General features: G+C 38.4%; 3 protein-coding genes and 1 long non-coding RNA gene across 6 annotated transcripts in view; 2 read left to right on the forward strand and 2 right to left on the reverse strand.

The window, feature by feature from the left end:
• ano5a (anoctamin 5a) overlaps nucleotides 1-26,811 on the forward strand; it is an 805,725-nt gene that overhangs the window by 82,247 nt on the left and 696,667 nt on the right. The gene's annotated exons all lie outside the window — the stretch shown is intronic.
• LOC141381030 (uncharacterized) lies at nucleotides 4,111-6,504 on the reverse strand. Its single transcript, XR_015526874.1, has 3 exons — nucleotides 6,320-6,504; nucleotides 5,596-6,157; nucleotides 4,111-5,281 (listed from the first exon to the last, which is right to left on the reverse strand). It is a non-coding gene; the product is annotated as an uncharacterized LOC141381030 (long non-coding RNA).
• fancf (FA complementation group F) lies at nucleotides 23,170-24,572 on the reverse strand. Its single transcript, NM_001045234.3, has one exon. The coding sequence runs from the start codon at nucleotides 24,526-24,528 to the stop codon at nucleotides 23,527-23,529; it is 1,002 nt and encodes a 333-aa protein (NP_001038699.3). The 5' UTR covers nucleotides 24,529-24,572; the 3' UTR covers nucleotides 23,170-23,526.
• Nucleotides 23,968-26,811, forward strand: part of gas2a (growth arrest-specific 2a) — a 51,689-nt gene continuing 48,845 nt past the window's right edge. For all 3 annotated transcript variants that reach the window (XR_015526809.1, XR_015526810.1, XM_087312670.1), the window contains exon 1: nucleotides 23,968-25,184. The gene's annotated coding sequence lies outside the window, so the exon portion shown is untranslated. The remainder of the gene's footprint in view (nucleotides 25,185-26,811) is intronic.

The raw sequence follows: 26,811 nt of genomic DNA on the forward strand, positions 1-26,811 counted from the left end.
ATTCATACAAATTTTTATCATCAAATAAACAAAATCACATGACTTTTTTTTTTAATGCACATACTGGAATTTGTTCTGTAAAAGTGTTTCCATTGCAGTTTATGCGCATCTTTTCTTATCAAATAAAACGTTTATCCTACTCAGTTATGCGCATATGTTTTTTTATGTGCATTTTCAAAATGTATGCGCATTATAGTGTTTCCATTAACCAATTTTTATGCGCATATTCAAAATGAGCATAAAAACAGGTGGATGGAAACGTAGCTACCCAGCAGGCACACAACATCATAAGACGTTAATATCAGGTTAGATTTAGGTTGTGACGTCAGGTGATCAACATTCAATATCTAGCCAGCATCTAAGGACAACGTTATTTAGACGTTCAATAATGACATCAAATTACGTTGATATTTGGTTGATTTTAGGTTGAGTTGGAAATTGACCAAAATCCAACGTCTGATAGATGTCATAATGGTAACGTCCTCACAACGTCAAGGTGACGTCAAGACATTGACGTCGGCCCGAAGTTGGGTTCTGACGTCAACTCGATTTTCACCTCTAAACAAAATCCAACGTCCCCACAACGTTGGGGTACAGCATCAATATGACGTCATGTTGACATCCTGTGCCTGCAGGGTAATGAAAAACAACGAAATTCTCAAAACGAGCCTTTTTAAAGCAAGATTGCCAGAAGACTTTGTATTAATGAACTCAAAAGAGCTTTGGCAATCAGAAATGCTTGTGATGTTAATGCTACGTTAAAATATGAAGCGTAACATTACTTTCATGACAGATAAAAAAAAAACACAGAGCCAAACTCAGATTTCACTATGTAATAAGGCTGCTCGATATTGGAATATTATGATAGTGCTTACAATTAATGGTTGCCGGTGCAATCTAACAGTATTGAGGCACAGAAATTCAATAATCAAATAACACACTATAGTCTTCATTGTATAAATACTTAAAATAATCTAACTTTTTAATCTCTTGCATCTAAATGGTTTAAATTCACTTGAAATGGCTTGAAATGTGACTTCTGCAGATTCGCACATTGTGATAATGATGCTAAAACAATATATTGTGCAGACCTACTATATATATGGATAATTTGCAGTGCGACCTCATTATACATAATAATTAATTTCATTTCTTATAAAAGGAAGTTCCCCAAACAGGAAGTGCAACTCATAATTTAAAACGCAGTGATCACATATGGAAAAAGGTGGATAGAGAAAAAAAACATAGCCTTTATCCAATCTGAAGAGAAGATATTTAAGAGAAAAGAAATCTATTCAAAGATATCAATTAGAGCACACAGCTATTTATGAATAAACAAAGCGATATTTAGGATTATATAAAGAATATAAATCAGTCGATGTTTCTAAAAAAAAAGTACTGTGGTTTACAACGTGTAATCAAATGACAATATTTAATAGCACAGACATCTGTAATCAAAGCACAGGTCTTGGCTGTTTCTGCAGGTTTAGACTAGTTCTGTTGAGTTTTTGCGTCTTCGGCTGTAGTAGATGAGTCTAATTAGTCAAAGCCCAATTAGAGTAGTTTAGATTAGCGTCGTCGTTTTGTTGAAAAGAAACAAGTGTTTCCCTCTGGTTTACAGAGCTCTCGCCATTGACCTTATGAAAAATATGCAAACATTTGGGTTATTGAATTACGATATAAGAACGATTGCTGTTTATCATTATGTACGTGTACTATATTACACTTTATATTAATCAGTCCCTTTATTTGGGACTTAAAACTAGAAGGTAGACGTCAAATAACCGTTTGGTGCAGGGGGAATCTAAAATAGCACAAAATTTGCAAAACACAACCGCTATATCTGAATACTGACATGTGTGTTAAAGTGTGTGAACTATATTGATGAACCTTTAAATGTTGAAAACGTCCTAAAGTACACTTGAGAACTTTATAAAGTGCAATCTTGTATAGATTTCCTTCGGCTAGTTTCATCGACATTACATTCGAGTTGTGTGCTTGGCAATACAGTCCTGTATTTTAAGTGGTATTAAGCTGGTCTTCATTTCAAATGTTCCATTTTAGCCGACATGTGTGATGACGAACCAGGCGTTTTTGTTTTTTTAAGACACTTTGAATGCACTGACATGTCGTTATTTGAAAGAAAAAAACCAAGAAAAAGCGTAATTTCTATCTTTAAGTATGTGTTTTGACATGGATTTACCGTTTCTGTGAGACTGTTGTGAAGCTGGGTCAGTGATATCTGTGCTTACTGTTTATTGGGCCATGTTTATCATAGAAACCCTCATTGGCTGTTCATTTGGGGTGTATATTATGATGGTTGCAACATAGGCTCATTCTGAAAAAGTAGCCCTGTATACATTTCTGGAGATCGCAAATTATGTACCCAGGAGTATGTAGGGACCAATTTCATCTTTAAAATGAAAGCTATGGGGTGATACGACGACGTTCATTTTCGCGCTTACCTCCATGTGGATGGCTTTTCCGCTGTTACCAGTTTGCTCAGTGGCTTACCATGTACATTAGAGGATCTGAGATGCAGAGCGGAGTTGACCATGATAACTGGGTTCGAAGAACAATTCCAGAAAGCAGGTAAAACATAAAAAAAGCCCAAAAATTAAATGAACAAGTAAATAACTGAGAATGTGGTAAAATCTGAAAATGTGATAAAAATCAGGCTGCCATGAGGGCTTTTTATGGATTGATTTTGAAAACACTGTGGGTTGGGTTTAGGGTTAATCTGCGAGTGAAATTTGAGATCTCGTAAAGCGAACGCATCGGCCTCTGGCAGATTCGCGAAAACAAAGAATGCAAAATAATGTAGCTCCTGGAAAGGAGTAGGGTGGGTCAGTTGATCGGTCAATCAGTCAGTCAGTTGACAGCGGCCTCTGGTGGATTTAATCGAGAAGAGTAGGCACGAATAGCAATCACAAGAGAAAGCGTACACAGCAGCCTCTGGTGGATTCCCGAAAAAGCAAAAACTGCAACAAAACGTAGCTCCCCGGAAGGAGGAGGGTGGGTCAGTCGATGGGTCAATCAGTCGGTCAGTCAGTCGACAGTGGCCTCTGGTGGATTTACGCGAGAAAATCAGGCGCGAATGGCAGTAGCAAGAGCAATTTGAGATTTCGAAAAGCATACACATCGGCTTCTGGTGGATTCCCAAAAAAGCAAAAACTGCAAAAAAACGTAGCTCCTGGAAAGGAGGAGGGTGGGTCAGTCAATTGGTCAGTCAGTCAGTGAGTCGTTAGCAACGTCTGGTGGATTTTTGCATGAATGTCAATCGCAAGAGAAATTTAAGATCTTAAAAAGCGCACACAGCGGCTTCTGGCAGATTCGCGAAAAACAAAAACTGAAAAAGACGTAGCTCCTGGGAAGGAGGAGGGTGGGTCAGTCAGTCAGTCAGTCAGTCGTCAGCAGCCTCTGGTGGATTTATGCGGGAAGAGCAGGCACGAATGTCAATCTCAAAAGAAATTTGAGATCTCAAAATGCGTACACAGCGCCCTGGAAAAAACGTAGCTCCTGGGAGGTATTTGGCGCTCTCAAGAAATGTATATAGGGCTACGTACCCAGAATGAGTGTGGGTTGGATGATTGATTCCTGAATAAGAATCTACTGATCATCATCATGAATGTATTTAATTGTCGCCATGCAAAGCTGATGTAAAGTGTTCTTGAGATAATCTCACAAAACCTGTCAGAAACAGGTGCTATTTCACCCTGAATGAGGATAATTGAGCCTTTAAAGGACCATTCAGAACTGTAATGGTAAAAAAAAAAGAGTTAAAACTGTAAAAACAATGAGTTTTTTTAAGATAAATTCAACTCTAATGCCAAAAAAGGAAAATATTTATATTGATTTAATAATTACAAATGATTAAATTATATGATTTATATTATCGAATACATTTAACATTATCTATATTAAACAGATCCTGCACTAAAAAAGTAAATCTACAAAAATATTTATTATCCTAATGCTTTTTTATTTAAAAAAAAAATTTAAATGTTGCTTGCAAATGCTTTTGTGAGATTCGCTCTGATCCTCCATTCATGACACCAACAAGTGTGTTGTGCTTAGTTAACCAGCAGTAATCTAAGATGTGTCAAAGTCTTAAAATGTTCCTTGATCAAAAAGAGAATAATAACAATAATGATGCATAAAAAAATTGAAACAGATCCTGTACTGCAATAATTTCCTAATAACATCAGCAATCTTGTTATATTTAACATCTGAGTCATTCAACGCATTGTGTCTAGTTTACCGAGTCATTTGAATGTTTGCGAACGTCTTACTGAAACATCAGAATCAGCTCACGTTTGTTCTGATCAGAAGATAGACATTTCCAGAGGTTTGGAATCTGAGCCATGCTTTAAGTTGTTCTGAAACTCCGCTAGATGTTTTCTAAGTTTGTGTATTTTTGTGATGAATAATATCACAGACCTAAAGCTCTTTTCATGGCCTCTTGCCTGAGACTGAAGTGCACAAGTGATTGTTATATTCTATTGTTGTGTCAAACCGAGCGATTTGTTGATGTCAAAAAGTGTTACTGTATGAATTGCTCACTAAGTGTAATTTTATATACAATTATTAAAATCAAGACATTCTCATTATGTCTTTGATTTTTTGCGAACGGTGGACCAAAATTTAGAGGCAATTTTCTGGTTTCGAAAAGATAAGAGTTGATGTTCTTTATAGAGTGTGATGATTATTTTTGCATGATATAGTCATTAAAATCATCCTGGGCATTGATTTGAAATTGTTGTGTCTCTGTTTGTGAAGATCTTTTGACTTTGTAAGTCTTCATCTTAAAAATATCAGTCAATGTGACGTTGCATCATGCTACCTATAGCATACAGTGCATTGATTATGTACCAAATACTTTTCAAAGTGTGAAAACTTGAATGTAGTCAGAGTCTATTGATTTGACTCATTACAATAGTGATTAAGGGGAATGACCTACAATGAGATAAATGACCACCAGGAAATTAGATGGTAACAAATCACTAATCAATACCACTTAAAGCCCCTGCAGACTGCTGAGAATGCTGGTCTTTTATTTGTTATTTGGCATGAAAGTAAAAAACAGAATTAAAGATCCTTCAAGCCCCAAACCAATACTGGACCCTGCAAAAACAGAACTCTACTTTAATGCCCAAATCAATATCCTTACCCCCATAATCAGACAACTACTAGTCCTCCAAGACTCATACTTAAACCAAAACCAGACTCCACAATATTAGACTAATACTGAAACATTCAAGATCCAATCAATATCCATATCCTCATAATCAGACCTTTATCAGAACCCCCCAAGAGCCGAACCAAAATCAGAACTCCCGAAATCAGATCACTGCAGATCCTCCAAGACCCAGACCAAAACCAGACCCTACATTATCAAATTACTACTAGAACATTCAAGAACCCATCAATATCCATACCCTCATAATCAGACCACTACCAGACCTCTCAAGAGCCAAACCAAAATCAGAACTCCCAAAATCAGACCACTGCAGATCCACCAAGACCCAGACCAAAACCAGACCCCACATTATCAAACCACTACTAGAACATTCAAGACCCAATCAATATCCATACCCTCATAATCAGACCACTATCAGAACCCCAAGAGCCAAACCAAAATCAGAACTCCCAAAATCAGATCACTGCAGATCCTCCAAGACCCAGACCAAAACCAGACTCCACATTATCAAACCACTACTAGAACATTCAAGACCCAATCAATATCCATACCCTCATAATCAGACCACTATCAGAACCCCAAGAGCCAAACCAAAATCAGAACTCCCAAAATCAGACCACTGCAGATCCACCAAGACCCAGACCAAAACCAGACCCCACATTATCAAACCACTACTAGAACATTCAAGACCCAATCAATATCCATACCCTCATAATCAGACCACTATCAGAACCCCAAGAGCCAAACCAAAATCAGAACTCCCAAAATCAGATCACTGCAGATCCTCCAAGACCCAGACCAAAACCAGACTCCACATTATCAAACCACTACTAGAACATTCAAGACCCAATCAATATCCGTACCCTCATAATCAGAACACTACCAGACCCCCCAAGAGCCAAACCAAAAACAGAACCTCTAAAATAAGATCACTACCAGATCCTCCAAGACCCAGACCTAATCCAAACCCAGGCCCTACAATATTGAACCACTACTAAAACATTGAAGACCCATTTAATCACCATACCCCATATACAGACCATTACTAGACAACTAAGACCCAAACCAAAAACAGAACCCACAAAATCAGATCACTTCCAGATCCTCCAAGACCCAGACCTAAACCAAAAGCCGACCTCAAAATATTAGACCACTACTAGAACATTCAAGACCCAGTCAATAGCTATGCCCTCATGATCAGACCAATACTAGACCCCCCAAGACCCAAACCAAAAACAAATCCCCCAAAATCCGGTCACTACCAGACCCCCCAAGACTCAGACCAAAACCAGATCCAACAATATTAGACTACTACCAATACCAGGGCGGGCCTCAACAAATAAGATTCTCCACTGCCAAAATTAAAGCAATGTTTGCATAATCAAACCACTACCAGACCCTCTAACTTCCACACCACCAATACCAGACCCCCTTAGACTAGACCAAACAAGATATTCCAAGACCCAAACCAACACCAGATCCCCCAAGCCCAAAACCAATACCGGGTCATCCAAGCTTCTTACCAATTCAATTCCCCGATAATTAGATCACTACTAGACCCTCCATGATCCAAACCAATACCATACCCTGCAAGATCCAATACCAGACTATATATTAAAAAATAAAATAGTAAGACTACTACCAGACCAAGATCCAAACAAACAACAAACCCAGCAAAATCCTTTAAGTCTCAAACCAGGTTTTCAAAGCTCCTTACCAATGCCATTCCCCTGATAATCAGACCACTATCAGACCTTCCAAGATCCAAACCAACACCAGACCCTGCAAGGTTTAAACTAATACCAGACCTTCCAAGATCCAAGCCAATATCAAACCCTAAAATATCCAACACCAATGCTAGGCCCCTGTAATCAGACCCCTACAACACCCTCAAAGAAGCAAACCAATACTAAACCCTACAAAACTAGGACCAGAACTTTAAAAAAAAAATATCCTCAACATCAGGCCTTGTAACACCTAAACCAATAGCAGACTCCTAAACAAACAACAACAACAAAAAAAACGACTCTAAATCGTAAAGTTAAACAGCATTTAACTTAAAAACATTTGGCTAAAATATCTTTAAAGTCATCCATGTGTCGTTCAGCTCAGCTCTCTTGAATGAGCATCAGTAAGCAGCATGCTCGGCTGAAAATAAGGGATGAGCCGTCTCACTTTAATGACCTGGGCTGGTTTCCACTGTGGCATGTGTGTGTGTTAATGTGACAGGACACACATTGCTGTCACCAGCCGACCGGAACGTGTTTTCCCACAGCCCACCGATGACACGCGTCACGCCAATTGCCTCCATGACAAACACACCCACATGATACCCATCCGCGTAAACCCCTCCAAATGCTCCATATGCAGCGTAAATCTGTTTATGATGGAAAACTTAGACAAGAATAGGCTAAAATTCGGATATTTAGTCAGCCTTTTGCTTTTAACCAAACAAAGAGTAATGGGTGTGTGTTTGTGTATGTGTAATAAATGGATTTGATCAATTGTTGTGCTCGGGGCAGCAGGTGTTGAAGGGTATTCCAGCATCTCTAGGGGCCTTGGGGCTCTAATCAGCATCCAGAATGAGTATGTAATGACCAAACCTCTGCAAGACTCATGGGACACAAGGATCCAAACACAATTATTTCAGCGAACCCCTCCCAACAAGACTTAACTCTCCCTAAACAGTTATTGCAAGGGGGGTTCGTCAGATGGGTCCTGTCAAGCAGAGGTAGAAGTAAGGATTGCTCAAGCAGTCTGTGGGCTAACGTTATGTTCTCAACTAAACCTGCAGTCACGAATGACTAAATAAAAAAATGAGTCAGTGGTGACTCACTTAAATTCTGTCCTTCTATATGGTGAATTTCAGACTATTGAACGTGTGTTATCCTGCTTTACAAGTAGAGACAACATGATCTGTACATGCACGGCTGATGAACTAGAATTAGTGGTGTATTGGTGTAATTTGCATAAAACTTGAGATGATCAGGCTGATCCACATCAATGGGTGGCATTAGCGCATCTAACAACATTGTGCTATTAGCATAGCAATGCTAATGCTTGCTAACGAATTACTGAATGCCTTTTTAAGCAAACCCCTATCTTAGCAACCACCTACCGATTCCAAGTCACAACCTGAATACTCCTAGCAATACTCCTAGAACCATTTCAGAACTATCAAGCAATGCTTTAGTAATCATAAGATCATCCAAACGGCAATGTGTGTACCCCCAACCACCAAATAAAACCAAGTTTTAGGAATGCAACGGATCAATATAAATTCTGCATAATAACAAAGGAAGCTCCTACACTCTCAGAAATAAAGGTAAGGAGCTGTCACTGGGGCAGTACCTTTTCAAAAGGTGCGTATTTGTACCTGAAGGGTACATAGTGGTACCTCAAAGGTACTTTTTAGGTACATTTGGGCACTAATGTGCACCTTTAAGGTACCACTTTGGACTCCTTGGGTACAAATATGTGTCCTTTGAAAAGATACTGCCCCTGTGACCTTTATTCTAGCTCCTGTTCCTTCCTGAGAGTGTAGGGAAAATAAGACCAGTTTCTCTTCTTATGAATGTTCAGGCCAGTCGCTTCTCTCGGTCATGTTTATGAACTATTGGTACCCTGAGGCATTTATTCATGTAATTAGGTTTTAAATTACTCTCCCCACACTAGGCAGAGGACCTTCAGTTTCGCTCCTGCGCAGATTACACAAATGCCGTCTGACGTCTCTCTGCTTGAAACCTGTCAGGTTAGGAGGTGAAAGAGTCCAAAAAAAAGCCTGGTGTCTGGTAGTATGGCAGAAGTGCAAAAATATAGGCACGAAACTAAATGAATATTTCATCACTTATCAACACTCTTCTTGTATTTGAGAAACATCCCCTCCCCCTTCCACCGCCCTGTTCTTCACACCATCTTAAAATAGTTCGATCCTGCTGATGCTGTGGGATTTGACAGCATTTTTTTTTTCTCTAGAAAAAGCATCTCTGCGTTGGCTCGTGCTGCCAAATCTGCTCTGTATAGACCAGCGCTTGATTATTTAGCACTCATCCTCCTTCCTAGGGAGATAAAATGAAGGTACTTACCTCAAATATGGAGTTATGGTAAATTACTGAAACTGTCACCATGAAATCAAAATTACCGCTACTGCTTTTCTTTGTTTACGTTACAAGTTGTATTGTGCACAGATTCACATTCCCCAAAAATGCTACCTGAGTAAAATCCTCTACGCTTTAAGGCAGAACCTCAAACCTTTTTTTTTCCTCAGGAGAATAAACTGAGAAGTGGAAGATATCGGGAAAGAAACTCAATTTGCTCCTCATTAAATCTATGCGTTCTGAGATTTAACAGGATGTCCTTTGTGATATTTGTCCTATGGTTTGGGACTCAGGTGTGACTCAAGGCCTCTCACCTCTCACTTTGACAGTGATTAACAGGAGAGGGAGACTTTCATCGAAAGATGGGAGAGGGAGACAGACAGAGAGCGAGAGAGCGGGAGCCAAATCCGCTTAAGCACACACTGGGAAGGGCCAACACGTCCCCAGGGGCCGACTCTTCTATTCAGAGCTGACCCTTAGCAGATGGGATCTGTGCATGTATGTGCATGTGTCTGAAAGGGAGACTCAGCTTAGATTTTAATGAATTCTACAGCTCTCACACACACGCACACACACAGCCTTTGATTAAAATGTTATTTAGATGAGACCAGCGAGAGGAAAAAAACTGAAAGAGATGAGAAGGCTGGGGACTGAATCGAAATCAAAAGTCGCCAGAGAAATAATGAAGCTGTAGTTGTGCATTGCTTGCAATCATCTTGCAAAGCGTCTAGGAAGCAGTGGTTTACAGTGAATTTACAACAGCTATGGGGGATGATGCAGAGAGGAGTGCCTAAACGCCCCTTAGCTGATATTAATTCACTGTAAACAATGGCTGCACAAGGGTAATTGCTACCGTCATGGGTTCTTCTATTAATGTAGCAAAGTTTCACAAAATAATGGGTTTCTATGGGTCAAGACTGACAGTGGAATGGTTTTGTCTTAGGTTTGTAAAGTATTTTACAACAGCTTTGGACAAAGCTCTAACAATCAATATCTGTAATAACTATACATTTTATAGACTCCCCTACTACAGAATCGCTTTAAAGTCCTTGTGGAATCAAAATTTGCAATGTTTATTTTTGCGTTGCTATTCTTTAGGTCAGGGGTGTCCAAACTCGTTCCTGGAGGGCCGGTGTCCTGCAGATTTTAGCTCCAACTTGCCTCAACACACCTGCAAGGATGTTTCTAGAAAGTCTAGTAAGAGCTTGATTAGCTAGCCCAGTTGTGTCTGATTGGTGTTGGAACTAAACTTTGCAGGACACCAGCCCTCCAGGACTGAGTTTGGACACCCCTGCTTTAGGTTAATGGTCTCAAACTCAATTCCCGGATGGCCACAGCTCTGCATAGTTTAGCTCCAACCAGCTCCAACTCACACCTGCTTAATAGTCTCTAGTAGTCTTGAATACCTTGATTAGTTGCATCAGCTGTGTTGGATTAGGATTGCAAAACTGTGCAGAGCTGCGGCTCTTCAGGAATCCAGTTTGAGACCTATGCTTTAGGTCAGGGATGTCCAAACTTGGTCTTGAGGCCGGTGTCCTGCAAAGTTTAGTTCCAACCCCAATCAGACACACCTGGGCTAGCAAATCAAGCTCTTACAAGGCTTTTTAGTAACATTCTTGCAGGTGTGTTTTAAGGGTGTCACGATCCTCCAAATCCTGGATTCGATTACATTTTCGATTCTAAAGGCACGATTCGATTCAATTTTCGATTATGAATAATTAATTAATTAATGACCAATTAATTATTTGTAGCCTACCGTTTAAACTACCTGACCTGCATGGTCTTTGTTTTACCCATAAACAAATCATACAGTAAATGAATAAAGGCAAGTTACACACATAATTACCACCTGTCAATCACTTTTTCTGCGGGACTCGTGAATAGGCAGTGATCTGTGTCGTTATAATGGCGTCGGTAAAAAAGACGCACAACCAACAGGAACCAGCCAACAGTATCTGAGGTGTTCGCTAAAATGACTAAGTACAAGTGAGTGAAAGATTGAAACAGTCCTCTGACTGCCTGGACCTGCTGTCTCGAGTGCAAGGCTGTATGTGCGTCTGTGTGGTCACGTGATGTGCAATTTCAGAGAAGAAGATAGAGAAGAAGGTAGAGAAGAAGGAGGGCTGCTCAGAAATGCTACACGCCACTGTGGATGTCAAATCGTTGTCGTTCTAAAATGCCATTTAAAAACAAAGACAGTGTAAACAGGGCCTGAGTGTGTACTTTTCGCGAGCGGATTTGCAATGGGGGCGGGCGGAGGATCGCGATGCCGGTGTTGTCTATCGGACGAACCGTACGTAATACGTACATAGCAGAGCTTGCAAAACTGTGTTTTTTTGTCGACAACACGAACGTTGTCAACATAACTCACTGGAAATCCAAAATGCTTACACACCGGCGACTTCATTGAAAGAGGAGAGGGTTTAAGTTCTGTCGACGGGTCTCCTGTGTCTGCAGTTTAACAAGCACTTCAACAAGCCTGTTTTTTCCTGCTTGGCAAGCCAAGCTGATGTGACATGGGGGCGTGGCAGCATCAACGATTCTATTTTTTTATTCGATAATCGAAATTGAGCATAAATTTCGATCGATTTCGATTTTCAATCACCCCTAGTGTGTTGAGGCAAGTTAAAGCTAAAATCTGCAAGGCACCTGGGCACCCCTGCTTTAGGTGAACAATTATTCTGTGCAAGAAAAAAACATAGTGTATTGTCTGGCCGTTTTCTTCTGCATTTGGAGTGATGGGCCTTCTCTTTTGTTGGCAGCTTGATGGCTTCAGCCACATTGTTCCTAACCATGCCCCATTTATTGTTAGTTATGAACAAAAAGAAAGAACACCCCCTACTCAGTTTTTTGTTTCAACTGGAAGTACATCAACATACAAAAACTAAAAAGCCTCAGCAACTTACAGATTAATAACCATATCGATTCTTGTTGGAAGTTCTACAGTAGTGATCTTAGAAGCCAACAACTAGTACTGGCCAAATGGTTGGGGATATTGAACTTGTACTAGAAAGGTTGCCAGTTCGATTCTTGGTCCTGGCAGGATTTGATGGTGAGGGGCATGAATGAACCTCACTCTCTCCCATCTTATCTAAGGGCGCACTCACACTATGCTATTCGAACCGTGCCCAGGCCCACTTCCCGGATCGTTTGAGAAGTGTGAGAGCTCTGACTTTGGCTCAGGTGTGGTTCAGTTGGCCGGCCCTGGCCCGGTTGGAAGTGGTGTGCCAGAACGCGGTTCACTTGGGCTCATGGACGGTATGCTTGTAGTGTGATTGCAAAGTACATCTGAGCCCGAACCTGAAGACAAGACGTGACTCTTAGGGGCTGTTTCCCTCATAATAACCTCATAATTCCTGCAGCATGAGGACTTGATTGTGGATATGATTGTTTATGAGTGTCAAAAGTGGCTGATCTGTTCTGCAAAGTATTTGGCTGTTTGTCACCGCATCCCGAACAACTAAAATAATATAACTAAAGAAATCTCCACTGTGCTGAAGGAGAGCGCTTCTTAAACTAAAGAGCACATCATCAATGACGTAAGCTTGCTTAGGCTCAAATGCAACTTGAGTGAGGTTCGTCGGGGGAGACGGGAGGGGGGACAAGCGTGCTTCGGCCCGGTTCAAGGCAACTGTACATAGTGTTAGTACAGCCTATGGCGCACTTGAGCAAGGCATCTAATCCCTAATTGCTCCTTGGGTGCTGTAAGCAATAGTTGCCCACTGTTCTGTGTATGTGTGTCTGTGCTCTCACTCCTCACTTATAGTGTGTGTATGCATTTGGATGGGTCACAAGCAGGGGACCAATTTCGAGGTTTTATAGGTAAAACCCAACTTGACAATACTCTCTTCGCTTCAAGATAGCCGGATTTCTCAAATCTGACTCTGGAGGGCCTTTCAACCCTAGTCAAAGACACCCGAACAAACTAGTCCAGATCATTTTGACTAGACGCAGTTTGGTTTGATCAGGGTCTGAGCTCAACTGTGCCAGGGCAGGGGCTGAATTAGTCTCCAAAGATACTAGCAGTACCCTACATGCATGACGTTTTTTTTCTTTCCCAAACCTGACCCACTTCTTGTTTTCATTACCCCAGAATGTGTGGTAAATACTCCTACCAAACCTCACATGTTCTCACTAACAGCAGCTGCTGTGAACACACAGTCTAGTCCATGTGGAGATCTATTTATATAGTTATCTATCAGCAGAGCTGTCGAGAGTGCCGTACAGCATCGAGCCTGCTGATGAAACCGAGGCGACACAAAAAGCAATATCACAAAAGATTGAGAGCTGCTCTGAAATCCTGTTATAGCACAGGAGGGGGGCTAATAATGTGTTCACCTAGAGACAATACATCCTGTGTGCTTTAAGACAGACATGTACAAGCAACAAATGAAAGTTGGTCTATATAGTATGAGTCAAACCTTCATATAACCATGTTTCTTTAAGGTGGTTTTCCACTGCATGCTTTGGTTTAAAGCGGCTCACTTTGGGGGACTTTTTCACTGTACTCCATACCTAGAACCTAGCGCTTATTTTAGTACCACCTCAGGTTAGGTTCTAAGTGTGCCATACAGAACTCAGTGAGAATCATGACTACCAGTGTCATTACACTGATTACACCGAACACACTTTTCAGTTCTGTACCTTCAAGTTTTTGTTTAATGAGTTTTGGTTTGAATTTAGAAAAGAGCAGTGCACTGCACTTTTTACATTGCTAGGCAACCACGGTCTCAACGGTCTTGGTGCTGGAGCATGTAACTCTGATCACTTCTTCTGCAGTTTTTTATTTATTTTTTTGCTGTCAAATATGTGTGGAACAGCTGATGCAAGCCACCGGGTGCAGAAACAGCACGCAAAATAATCGATGCCTGTAGAAATCCGAGGCCTTAAAGTGGCAAGGTCCTTCTGTCCTACCTTCCTTTCAATATTACCTTTCCCATTACCCTCACACTTTCTTACATCTCTTCCCTTTCTCTCCTTGTGTTCTGGTTCTAGTTTAGTTTATAGTTACTGTTTTCTGTCTCTTTCTTTTTTTTTTTTTTTGGTTTCTTTTTCCTTTCCTATTCCTTCCTCCTGGTTCCTCTTCTCTTTCTCTATTCCACTCCTTGTTCCCATTCTCACTCTGGTTCACTTTTGTATTCTGCTCTCGTTACCTCATCTTTCCCTCATTGTTCCAGTTCCCTTGCTCACTTTACCACTTTTTTCATTCACCTTCTGTTTTCACTTTCTTCACTTTCCCGCTTCCTCCTTTTTTCACCATTCCTCTTCTTCTTATTTGTGTTCTTGATCTCAGTCTGTTTTCTCTTAAGCTTCCTCCCCATTTTACTTCCCTCCTTCTTTTGACTTTCATTTACTTTGTTTCCACTGTCATCTGCCTCTGGTTTCTTGTATGGTTGTCTTTGCCTCATTCCATTTGCTTCTTCTGACAGTTACCCTTAAGCATCTTCATATTCTTATTTTTGATACCATTGGTATTGTTTTCTCTTTGTCTTCTATTCACCTTTTTTTACTTGTTGGTTCCTTTTTCCATCTCTTTTAAGGTTCTCAGTTCTTCATTCAATTTCCATTTTTGAGGGACTTTCCTCTTTTTACCTTTTCCTCATTACCTTCTTTTTTTCCATTTCCTTCTGTCCGTCCTTTCTTCCTTCCTGACACCCTCCTTTCTTTGTTTGTTTCTTTCTTCCTTTCTTTCTACAGTTTTTCCTTCCTACCTTCCTTCCTTCTTGTTCTTTCTTCTTACCATCTTTCTTTCTTTCTTTCTTTCTTTCTTTCTTTCTTTCTTTCTTTCTTTCTTTCTTTCTTTCCTATCTACCTATCATCCTTCCTTCTTATTTTTCTTCCTATTGTCCTCTCTTCCTATCATCTTTGTTTGTTTGTTTGTTTCTTTCTTTCTTTCTTTTGTTCTTTTTGTCTTTCTTGGTTCTTTCTTTCCTTTTTATTTCTTTATTATAGACTCTATACTTTCTTTCTTTTTTTCTCTTCTCTTCTCTTCTCTTCTCTTCTTTCTTTCTTTCTTTCTTTCTTTCTTTCTTTCTTTGTCTGGCTTTATTTCCTGTCTTTCTTGTCTTTCTTTTTCCTTCTTTCCTTCTTTTTGTCTTTTTTCTTTCTTTATTTCTTTCTGTCTGTCCTCATTCTTTCTTTCTTTCTTTCTTTCTTTCTTTTTGTCCTTCTTGGTTCTTTCTTTCTTTGTCTTGCTTTATTTCCTGTCTTTCTTTCTTGTCTTTCCTTTTCCTTCTTTCCTTCTTTCGGTCTTTTTTCTTTCTTTATTTCTTTATGTCTGTTTGTCTTTTTCTTTCTTTCTTTCTTTCTTTCTTTCTTTCTTTTTGTCTTTCTTGGTTCTTTCTTTCCTTTTATTTATTTCTTTCTTTCTTTCTTTCTTTCTTTTTTTCTTTCTTTCTTTCTTTGTCTTGCTTTATTTCCTGTCTTTCTTTCTTGTCTTTCCTTTTCCTTCTTTCCTTCTTTCCTTCTTTCGGTCTTTTTTCTTTCTTTATTTCTTTATGTCTGTTTGTCTTTTTCTTTCTTTCTTTCTTTCTTTCTTTCTTTCTTTCTTTCTTTCTTTCTTTCTTTCTTTCTTTCTTTCTTTCTTTTTGTCTTTTTTTCTTTCTTTTTGTCTTTCTTTCTTTCTTTCTTTCTTTCTTTTTGTCTTTCTTGGTTCTCTCTTTCCTTTTATTTCTTTCTTTCTTTCTTTCTTTCTTTCTTTCTTTCTTTCTTTTTTTCTTTCTTTCTTTCTTTGTCTTGCTTTATTTCCTGTCTTTCTTTCTTGTCTTTCCTTTTCCTTCTTTCCTTCTTTCGGTCTTTTTTCTTTCTTTATTTCTTTATGTCTGTTTGTCTTTTTCTTTCTTTCTTTCTTTCTTTCTTTCTTTCTTTCTTTTTGTCTTTCTTGGTTCTTTCTTTCCTTTTATTTATTTCTTTCTTTCTTTCTTTCTTTCTTTTTTTCTTTCTTTCTTTCTTTGTCTTGCTTTATTTCCTGTCTTTCTTTCTTGTCTTTCCTTTTCCTTCTTTCCTTCTTTCCTTCTTTCGGTCTTTTTTCTTTCTTTATTTCTTTATGTCTGTTTGTCTTTTTCTTTCTTTCTTTCTTTCTTTCTTTCTTTCTTTCTTTCTTTCTTTCTTTCTTTCTTTCTTTTTGTCTTTTTTTCTTTCTTTTTGTCTTTCTTTCTTTCTTTCTTTCTTTCTTTTTGTCTTTCTTGGTTCTCTCTTTCCTTTTATTTCTTTCTTTCTTTCTTTCTTTCTTTCTTTCTTTTTTTCTTTCTTTCTTTCTTTGTCTTGCTTTATTTCCTGTCTTTCTTTCTTGTCTTTCCTTTTCCTTCTTTCCGTCTTTTTTCTTTATTTATTTATTTATGTCTGTTTGTCTTTTTTTCTTTCTTTCTATCTTTCTTTCTTTCTTTCTTTTTTCTTTCATCTTTTTTGCTTTCTTTTTTGTCTTTCTTTTTTTCTTTTTCTTTCTTTCTTTCGTTTTTCTTTCTTTTTTTCTTTTTCTTTTTTTCTTTCTTCTTTCTTTCTTTCTTTCTTTCTTTATTTCTTTTTTTTCTTTCTTTCTATCTGTCTTTTTTCTTTCATTCTGAAGTCATCCTTAAATTATCCAACCATATTTTGGTTTGGGAGGACATTCGACAACATAAATAGTGCTCTATCTGCTCCACACTTTGATAGTTTCTCCACTGTGTGCTCTTGTGCAGATCTGCGAACACATGAGTAATGGAGGCGTGAACAACTGATCAGCAGATATTACAGAGCGACAGTGCTAATTAAACCAACCGCAGCTTGTCTGAAACCTTCCCGCAATTCTGCTGTTACTCACAAAACAAATGCTTTACAAGTGTTCAGTGACATCCACAAATCAGATAAAGCGTCATTTCTTGATCCACCCTTACTTAGTATTCATAGGACTATACAAACAATACGAACAAGGAATAACCGTGTTTGTCCTTCAGCACGCGCCTACTCCTTTATCCCCATTGAAAAAAGCATATCCTTCATCTGTCTGCAGATTCTCCATGCTGTGCTTTTCATCACGTTCAACAAAGCGTGTCCTCATTGGTGCTGTCACCACCCTGCCCACAGCACAAACTCACACCGGCTCACACGCGTCTGTGAGGAGTACAGATAATGAAGGTGTGCCTTCATATGAGGAGAACACCATTCTGTTGTTGTAGTAATTGGGTGTAGTATATTTTAGTAAGGGCGACATGGTGGCTCAGTGGTTAGCACTCACAGAAAGTAGGTTGCTGGTTCGAGTCCCAGCTGGGTCAGTTGGCGTTTCTGTGTGGAGTTTGCATGTACTCCCTGTGTTGGCATGGGTTTCCTCCAGGTGCTCCGGTTTCCCCCACAGTCCAAGTGAAGGCATGTGTTCTAAAAGGTTGAAAACCCCCGCCATAGGATATAATAAAGACTACAACCCCCATGATTCCACACTCAGTCTTATCGTAATCAAAATATGCTTTGTTAGTTGTAAATATGCGCCCTCTAGTGGTGAAAATGACATACTGTGCCTTTAATGTTTCATGTGAACCACAAAAAAATGTCATGCATATGAATATTATATGTTCAGTCCAATACAATCTCACGCCAATTCGTAACTTTTTGATTTTGTGGCTAATTCGTATAAATTAGTACAATCTAATTCATACAATTTAGTACGATTTGCTCATCCCCAAATGATTGTTGGGTTTAGGAATGGGGTTAGGTGCCATGCCTCTTTTTCAAAATCGTACAATTTTGTACGACTGAACTCATACGAATTAGCCACTAAACTGACGTAAACATGTAAAATACTTACGTTTTCTCGTGAGATCAGGCTGACAATAAACGGGAATGAGAACTTGACAATAATGGCAGTAAGTAACTATCCACTTGTTAAGTGTGACGTCACGCGAAGCGGCTTCCGGGTCCAAGCGCTCTGTTCAACTGAATGGGGAAACTCATGAAATGGTAATAATAAACGTTTACAAAGCGATTTAATGCTTTCGAAAATCACGATCGCAATATATATGTCCATGCCTAATATCCGATGGCCAGAAAGTGATACATTTTTTTATAAATTGTAAAATCTTGGTATTTGTTATGCAGCAAGCCCAGAGATTGTTGTGTACATTACGATTTTAAATAAAATTAACTTTAATGTGTGATAGGAATAAAACATGATCATAAACAAGTGATTTCTCCACTCCAATGAATGGCGGCTTGGACCCGGAAACAGTATTACATACGTCACAAACACGTCACCACTTAACAAGCGGATAGCCATGAATGTGCACTTTGTGCCTCCTACTGGCATGCATACTATACATAAATATATATATATATATATATATATATATATATATATATATATATATATTTTTTTTTTTTTTTCAAAAAAGTATAAATAATATCAACTTAAGTGCATCCAATGAGAAAAATATATATACCAACAAAATAAGGTAAATGTTACCTTTTCACAAAAACTACAATTGCACAATCACACAATACACTCTACTTTGGACTTGAAAAGAAAAAGAATCAATTTGCTGGAACAAGGACTCGGTCTATGTTTGACAATAAAACATGATCTTGTATATGTTTCCTAAATGGGTCCCAAATTTTCTTAAACTGGTTTGATAAACCTCAGATCAGTGGTGTCTGAACTCGGTCCAGGGCTGTGGTGTCCTGCATATTTTAGTTCCAACCCCAATTAAACACACCTGAACCAGCTAATTAAGTTCTTTGTAGGTATACTAGACTTCCAGGCAGGCGTGTTGGAGGAAGTTGGAGCTAAACTATGCGCCAGACCTGCGCCAGACAGTCTAATTTTTTCCAACATCACGGATCACGGATCTACTGTGTTGATGTTTGATGTTTCTGATCCTTCCACCTAAGCAATATTAGTCGATTGGCTTGGAGCACAATAAAGGCTATGCAATCAGATTGTATTTTTGGAAGATTATATGATGGGGGCAAAATTCAAAAAATGGCAATCAGTAGGCAAGGGGAGATAGATATAACCCCAAAAAACAGATATACTTTTAAAAATTGTGTCCCAACAGCAATTAAGCTTCATATTACATTCATTTCTGACTACGCAAAATAAATATCTTTTGTTTCTGATTGGAAGAAACGTGTATGCCACTGTAACACAACAAGTTATCTTTTACATAAACAGCATGCAATCTTGAATTACACTGATTCTTGTCGAACCCCATCGAATGATTTCATTGCATGTTCAAACGAAGGCCTAAAAGCAAAAGAATTAGCGGCATGCTAAATTAAAATGATCAAGACGTGCATAGGAAACGAGCATCATGACGGAGAGGTGAAATCAATGACATCATCAAAGACATTCCTGCGTTACGTCCTGCATAATGAGACGGGCGGGAAAATGTGCATATTGTGGTAGAATAATGACTGCTTTTTCTGTTCATTTTAAAACAGAAAGTTCATAATGAATTACCGCGCTCGGGAAGAAGTCTCACCTCTGATTATTCACTGTGGAAACGGTTGTGTTTTCTCAGCATCGCCTGCTGCTTTCTCAGTGCATATTTGAGCTGAGAAAACACATTTTCTTTGTTTCCAAGGAGACACGGATGAGGGGAAAAATGAAGAACTATTTGTCTGCTGTCAAAGAAACCACAGCGTCTTCAGAACGGAGAGAAACGACCGTGTGTGCAATTTAGATCCCAGATAAACGATGTAGGAGAGATGTAAAAAACGTTTAGCCTTTTGAAACCTTCCTTTAAATATCATTCACAAATTACTTGTGCAGCGACATGGCTGCTTAGTGGTTAGCACTGCCACCTCACAGCAAGAAGGTCGCTGGTTCGAGTCCCGGCTAGGTCTGTTGGCGTGGGTATAGGGGAATTGATGAACTAAATGGGCCTGAGTGTATGAGTGTGACTGAGAGTGTATGGATGTTTCCCAGTGCTGGGTTGCAGCTGGAAGGGTATCCGCTGTGTAATGCCTCAGACTTGCAGCTGATATATATATATATATATATATATATATATATATATATATATATATATATATATATATATATATATATATATATATATATATATATAAATTAAACATGAAGAGTCTCTAAAACCCTTTTGTAAGAGGAACTACTTTCTTCCACCGTTCATTCACATCTGCAGCTCGTCAGAATAGCAGAAACCTTTGCTCATTCAGCAACATTACTTCAGAGCTAGTGTTTGAATGATTCTCTAGCGTAATGTCTAAAATGATGGCAAAACAGCTGATTTTGCTCAAATTTCAAGATTAAAGGGCTGAACAGCATGAAATGCCATCAGTCTACAGAGATTTTCCAGTTTTTTTTCTGTTGCAATCAGGAGATCACAATAATTAACCCCAAAATAGTCAAAGCAAAGCAAACACTAGCAGATTACTGTGATATAAATACAGCAGTACAACATACAGATCGACTTAGAATGTCACTTACCTGATTTATAATGATTTCTTCAGCTGCAGTTCGAAATTTACGTTGAGTTTTTCCTCCCCTGAGGACTTATTATGTAATTATGAATATTTAAAATAGGCACTATCCTTATAAATAAACTGCATAGTTAAAATCTAAACAGCTACTGTACATTCTCCACTAAAACAGCCTCAGAGTACATCATGTTGTCCAACAGCTGCAATATTTGTCAGACTGTGGTGAGTTGTTCAGTTCCTCTTTAGTCCTAGTGTGGGCGGAGTAATACACAAGGGTGAAGAGGCTCTGCGAGTGCTGATAAGACTTTAATATCCCACGGCTTTCAGCCAATCAGATTCGAGAACCAGACGGAACTGTTGTATAAAGACAGATATATCAGGATTCAAAATCAGTGTCCACTTAATAGGCAAACAGAGCCCGAGTGAAAAGCAAACGCTGTGGAGATCTGAGATAGAGCGGTAAGCGATGAGGTCTGATTGTGAGTTTTTCTACATCCTCAAGTGACCTCGTAAATCAGTGAACGTGGAGTGACCCGGGCCCATGCAGACTGCAGATCAGCTCTAATGTGACAGACATATGAAAGCACGCGTCTGCGGCTCCCCGGGGACCAATTTAAGAGGCGCACGCGTTCGCTGCCTCCTCCTCCCCTGTTCCTCATGCAGACCTGTGCTTAATGCCAAGCGTTGCCACGGTGACGCTGATGCCACCATCTGTCACGCAGCCCCGCACCGCTTCTCTTTAATGAACAGGCGATGTGCATTTATTAATTAAACATTAGAGCTGAACTGCAATGGCGGTCTGTGTCCACTATGGGATATATTCATCCTATATACAGTTTAAGTCAGAATTATAAGCCCAATTTTTAAATACATTTCTAAACATAATAGTTTAAGGGTAATAGTCATCTGTGGTTTGGTACATTTGGTCTGGATTAAGGGCAATAAATAATGCATTGTAGAAATTTTCTGCCGTTTTTGGGTCCTTTTTACACCATAAAATAGTGATGTGCAGATCAATACTACAATATCTATCTCTGATACCAGCTTTGTATGTTCTAGAATCGATTATCTATAATATTAGACTAGATATTCTTCAAGACACTAGTGTTCAGCTTAAAGTGACATTTAAAGGCTTCACTAGGGTAAAGTGAGGGTAATTTGGCAAGTCATTGTATAACAGTGGTTTGTTCTGGAGACAATCCAAAACTAATATTGCTGAAGGGGGCTAATAATATTGACCTTAACATGGGTTTAATGTTAAGAACCGCTTTTATTCTGGCTGAAATAAAACAAATAAGACTTTCTCCAGAAGAAAAAATATTAGAGGAAGTACTGTGGAAAATTCCTGAATCTGTTCAACATCGTTTGGGAAACATTTGAAAATAAAATATAATTCACAGGATGGCGAATCATTTTGACTTCAACCTTTATAAAATAAAATAGTTTTTAAGTTAATCTAACCTACATCTTGCATTTTTTTCTCTGAATTTTTGTTTTATTTATATTTATTTTAATTTCATAATTTGCCATTGCTATTGTTTTTAAAATTAGGAGATGCATCTCTGTTTTTCTGTAAAGTGCTGCAAGTGCTGTTTCCACAGGCTGATTCTGATTTCATATCAATTCTGAGTTTAATTTTCTCAGAATTATAAATGCATTGCTTACAATTGCAATTTATAGTTTCATATGTTTAGCGACTGTGATTTTTTTTCTTTCTCAGAATACAAAATTATTTCCCCTTTTTTCTGAATTGCTGTGCTATTTATCTGTTCTCACTGTATTTGTTTTGCATTCCAAAAAATGCATTTCACAATTCTTAACTATTTTTATTAATATCACACGCTTTTCAATATTTATTTTAGAGCTACAAATATAAGCTCATAATTGTGGCTTATTTTCCTCAGAATTTATTTATTTTGGGCTATATATTTGCATACAAAGCTGCAAAACATACATATTATAAGTACTGTCAAAATAAAAGTTTGCTTTGTCAATTTATGTGTGTGTACTGTGCACATTTATTATGTAGGCTATATGTAAATAAACACGCATGCATTAATTTGGGGAAATGTTTGTTTATATTTAAATATAAAATAGATAGGCAACACTATTTATTTTGATGGTCCATTAGTGTATTAGTAGATTCAACAGACATTTCACTGAATATAAGACACTATTTGAATGCTATTAATAGATAGATAGATAGATAGATAGATAGATAGATAGATAGATAGATAGATAGATAGATAGATAGATAGATAGATAGATAGATAGATAGATAGACAGACTGTGTACACATGCATTTATTTAATGTATTATATTTATAGGATCTTTAAGATGGCGTCTCTGATATTGTTCACCTCAAGAGTAAAGGTAGAGAGGCACATATGATTGAACTGCTTTTTTTCTGTTGTTGTAAATAAAATAAAGATACTTAAAGCATAACAAACAACACTAACAAAACCTGTTTAAAAGCTTTATTATTTAGTCCACTTCTATAAAACATGAATATCATGTAAAGCAGAGGAGTGTTGGTGAAAAGAGCGCTGGCGCCTCCTGTCGGCCAGGAGATCCGGGAATATGACAATACAAGAGATGACTTTCTCAACAATAAAAATATCAATAGGACTCTAATAATTTATATTTATTTTAAAAAAATCCGAAAATAATAATAATATAAAACCTATTGACCTGTGGATTGATGAAGAAATCCTCTTAATGATGACGAAATAAAACAAAGCATATTTTAACCATAAATAAAATAATTTCACTGACACAATTTATTACTAAGCAACTAATTAAACTGAATTATTCAATCTGTCAGATTTTCAGCTGAAGAGTTAGATCAGTCCACACACTGACGCCTTTAACACTGAAGTCTCCATCCTGCAGTGTGAGCGCTTTAAGCGCAGTCTCAGTCTCCTCCTTTAAGCTCTCTCCTGAATTTATTAAATCCCTCAATCGATCAGCCAGCACATCAAAGCTCACCGCTCCCTCTGACGTCACCCACACGCTCTTAGTGACGTCATACTCCAAACAAGACGCCCACTGTTTCAAAGCACCCCAGTAGAGCTTCCTAAACTCCGGAGACTGTCGGGAAATGACTGCACACACCTCAGGGGAAATAACCGTGCAGAATGTGTTCAACCCCCCATCACTCTCTTTCAGCCATGTGATAATGAAGCGCTGAGATTCATCACTACTGCAAAGCAGTGCTCCCGCGATGACGTCATAAAAACCGTCCACTTTTCCCGCGCTGTCACAACGAACCGAATCCAGCAAGCATTTCGCGTGCTCCTCATTACCAGGACGAGCTAGTATCGAGTTTAAAAGTTTCCCGAGGAGTTTGCCTCTTACTTCCGGCTCAGTTTGTAACCCATAGTAACTACTAGTCGTGTTGACAGTGCAGCACAACAGACTGAACGCGGATTTGCGTGTAACGAGGCTGTTCTGAGGCGCCAGGAGCTCCTGTGAGGGACTGTTTTGATCAGGAAAAAGCATTTCTATTATAAAATGCGGCGAGGAAGGGTTTCTGAGTAAATACACGATCAGCTTGTGTTGACACTGCGCCAGCTCGGAGAACTCCACCGGACTGTAGGACGGAAATGTTTCCCGCAGGCGCCGGTTGGTGTCTGTCAGACCGGACTCCAGCCTGGAGCGCACCGTAGGGTTGGACTGGTATCGGGAGTGCAGCTGCTCGCAGTATTCAGCCCACTTAAACGCCCGCTGTGTGGTGGGACGGTCCCATTCGCGCACGCGGTCAGTTCGGGACACGGCTAGCAGCTCCAAAATGTTGTTCAGGTGCCTCAAAACTGCCTCCATCAGACGCTCCGCTGCAGCAGCTCAGTGTGTAAACAACAGCGCATGCGCAGTTCACTCCGAATTCAGCCAGAGCGCCTCGCTCTTCATTTGCTATTGGTGGAAGACGAGCACGACGTCACCGCTTCCTAACAGTATTTCAAAATAAAAGTAGCGTTTGCGCTTCAATCACTGCACAGTTTAAAATGAGTAGTTTTTACGCAGTACAAAAAGGTTTCCTGTGCTTTACAAATAGTCATTTTCATTGAAAGCATGTTTTTTAGCATTGTATATGTTATAGAAATGTCTTTTTGAAGTTTAATTACATTTTAAATAAATTTTCTCCCTCAGTGGGTATCGTCAATATTCACACAGACTAGTCGCGTCTCTGATTCTTATTTTACAAATAAATTACTTTCATTGAGTTTATTTTGGATTTTTAGAATATATATTTTGGTCTTTAAAGTTTAATCACCTCTTAAATAACTCTCGCCCCTGAGGCTCGTCCCATTGAGGGAGGCGGTGAGTTCGCGCAAATGTGAGTCTGTTTTGAACGGAGAGCCGCAATGACTGTCAGACATTCGAGGCTCAGTGTCACTGCAAACAGTCTGGGCTTGACAAAAGCATGAATTCACTGCACTCGAGAGTCTCCTGCTGAACAACCGACAGCTTTCTGGAGGGTAAGTGTATATTCTATACGTGAAAATGTTCATTTGTGTTTATATAAATGCATACATAATGATAACATATACTTTTATTGTGTATAACATTAAAATTATGCATAATACCAAGCTAAATAATAATAATAATAATAATATATATTTTAATAAATAGTTTTGAGGAGTGTTTTTGAGTTTTATGATCTGTCTGCACAGTGCAGTCTGTGGTTTCTCTTTAAGTGTTAAAAATAGCTCATGAAAGCTTTGAAATATTACTACAGTCATAAAATCTCAAGCCTCCCATCTTGAACGCAGAAAACACTCGTTTTTCTCTGTATTTCTTTGGTCATCAGGCTGAAAGTATTCCCGTTTTTTTTCATATAAGCTCCTGTTAAATGTTATTGTGCTTTAAAAGTGTGTGACAGCCTTGTAAATGTTATTAAAGCCTGTCTGAATCATTGATAATTAAGCAACTGTATTGTGCAGACAGCTGGACTGAACATGTAGTGTTAACATAGCTTGTATTTTGATTTAAGATACTGTGATTTACCCTTCAGGACAGAATACAATGTGTGCTTGTTGAACATGACACAGCACTGAAGCTCAGATAACTGCAACCCAATCAGAGATATGCAAGAGAGTATTATTATACAGTGCTCAGCATAATTGACTACATCCCATTTTGAAAATAAGTATTTTTATTCATTTTTCAGTGAATTTAGGCAGTGTATTTTGGTGCTTTTAAATCAAACAGATATATTAAACAGATATATTTATTGAAATAATATTTTAGTCACCGAACATACTTAGAAATTGAAAGATAATATAATTAAATTCCAGCAAAATATTGCAAAAAAAAAATCTACAAAATTTCAACAAAATTGTCTAATATTTTTGCTTCTCTTGATTTTTCCTCTTTTTAAAATCTACATTTAATATTTTTCTATAACATATGAATTTGGGTGTACTAGTTTTTATACCGTCATAAGTTATTTTGATAGATTTTGTCCAGATTTGGCTTAAGTACTGACTAATCTAATGTATATGCACAACTGTAATATTGTAAAGCTTCCTATTTAAAATATGAATCTAAAATAAATATTTGTGAGGGGTGAACTTACAGTAGAAACCAGAAGTTTACATACACTCGAAAAAAAAGGAACGTAACCATTTAAAAAAAAAATGTCTGATGGAAAATCAGACAAAACTTTTACCATTTTAGGTCTGTTAGGATTACCTAAATGATTTACATTTGCTAAATGCCAGAATAACGAGAGATTTTTTTTTTTTTGAGAAGTTTTTATTAATTTCTAGACAGTCAAAGTTTACACGCATTTCCTTGGTATTTTTCAGCTTTTCTTTTAAACTGCATAACTTTGGTCAAATGTTTTGGGTCTCCTTCCACAAGCTTCTCGCAATAGTTTGAAGGAATTTTGGCCCATTCCTCCTGACAGAATTGCTGTAACTGAGTCAGATTTGTTGGCTGTCTTGCTCGCACAAGCTTTTTCAACTCTGCCCACACATTTTCTATTGGATTGAGATCAGGGCTTTGTGATGGCCGCTCCAAAACATTCACTCTGTTGTCCTTAAAGTATATTTAAACTAATTAGGGTAATGGTCTGTTTGGAAGACCCATTTGTGGCCAAGT

This window comes from Danio rerio, chromosome 25 (assembly GCF_052040795.2).
Source record: "Danio rerio strain M-AB ecotype USA chromosome 25, GRCz13ab, whole genome shotgun sequence".
Classification (NCBI taxonomy): Eukaryota; Metazoa; Chordata; class Actinopteri; order Cypriniformes; family Danionidae; genus Danio; species Danio rerio.

Coding starts and splice junctions, on each gene's coding strand:
- fancf (NM_001045234.3), bottom strand. CDS start 24,528: ATGGAGGCAGTTTTGAGGCACCTGAACAACATTTTGGAGCTGCTAGCC.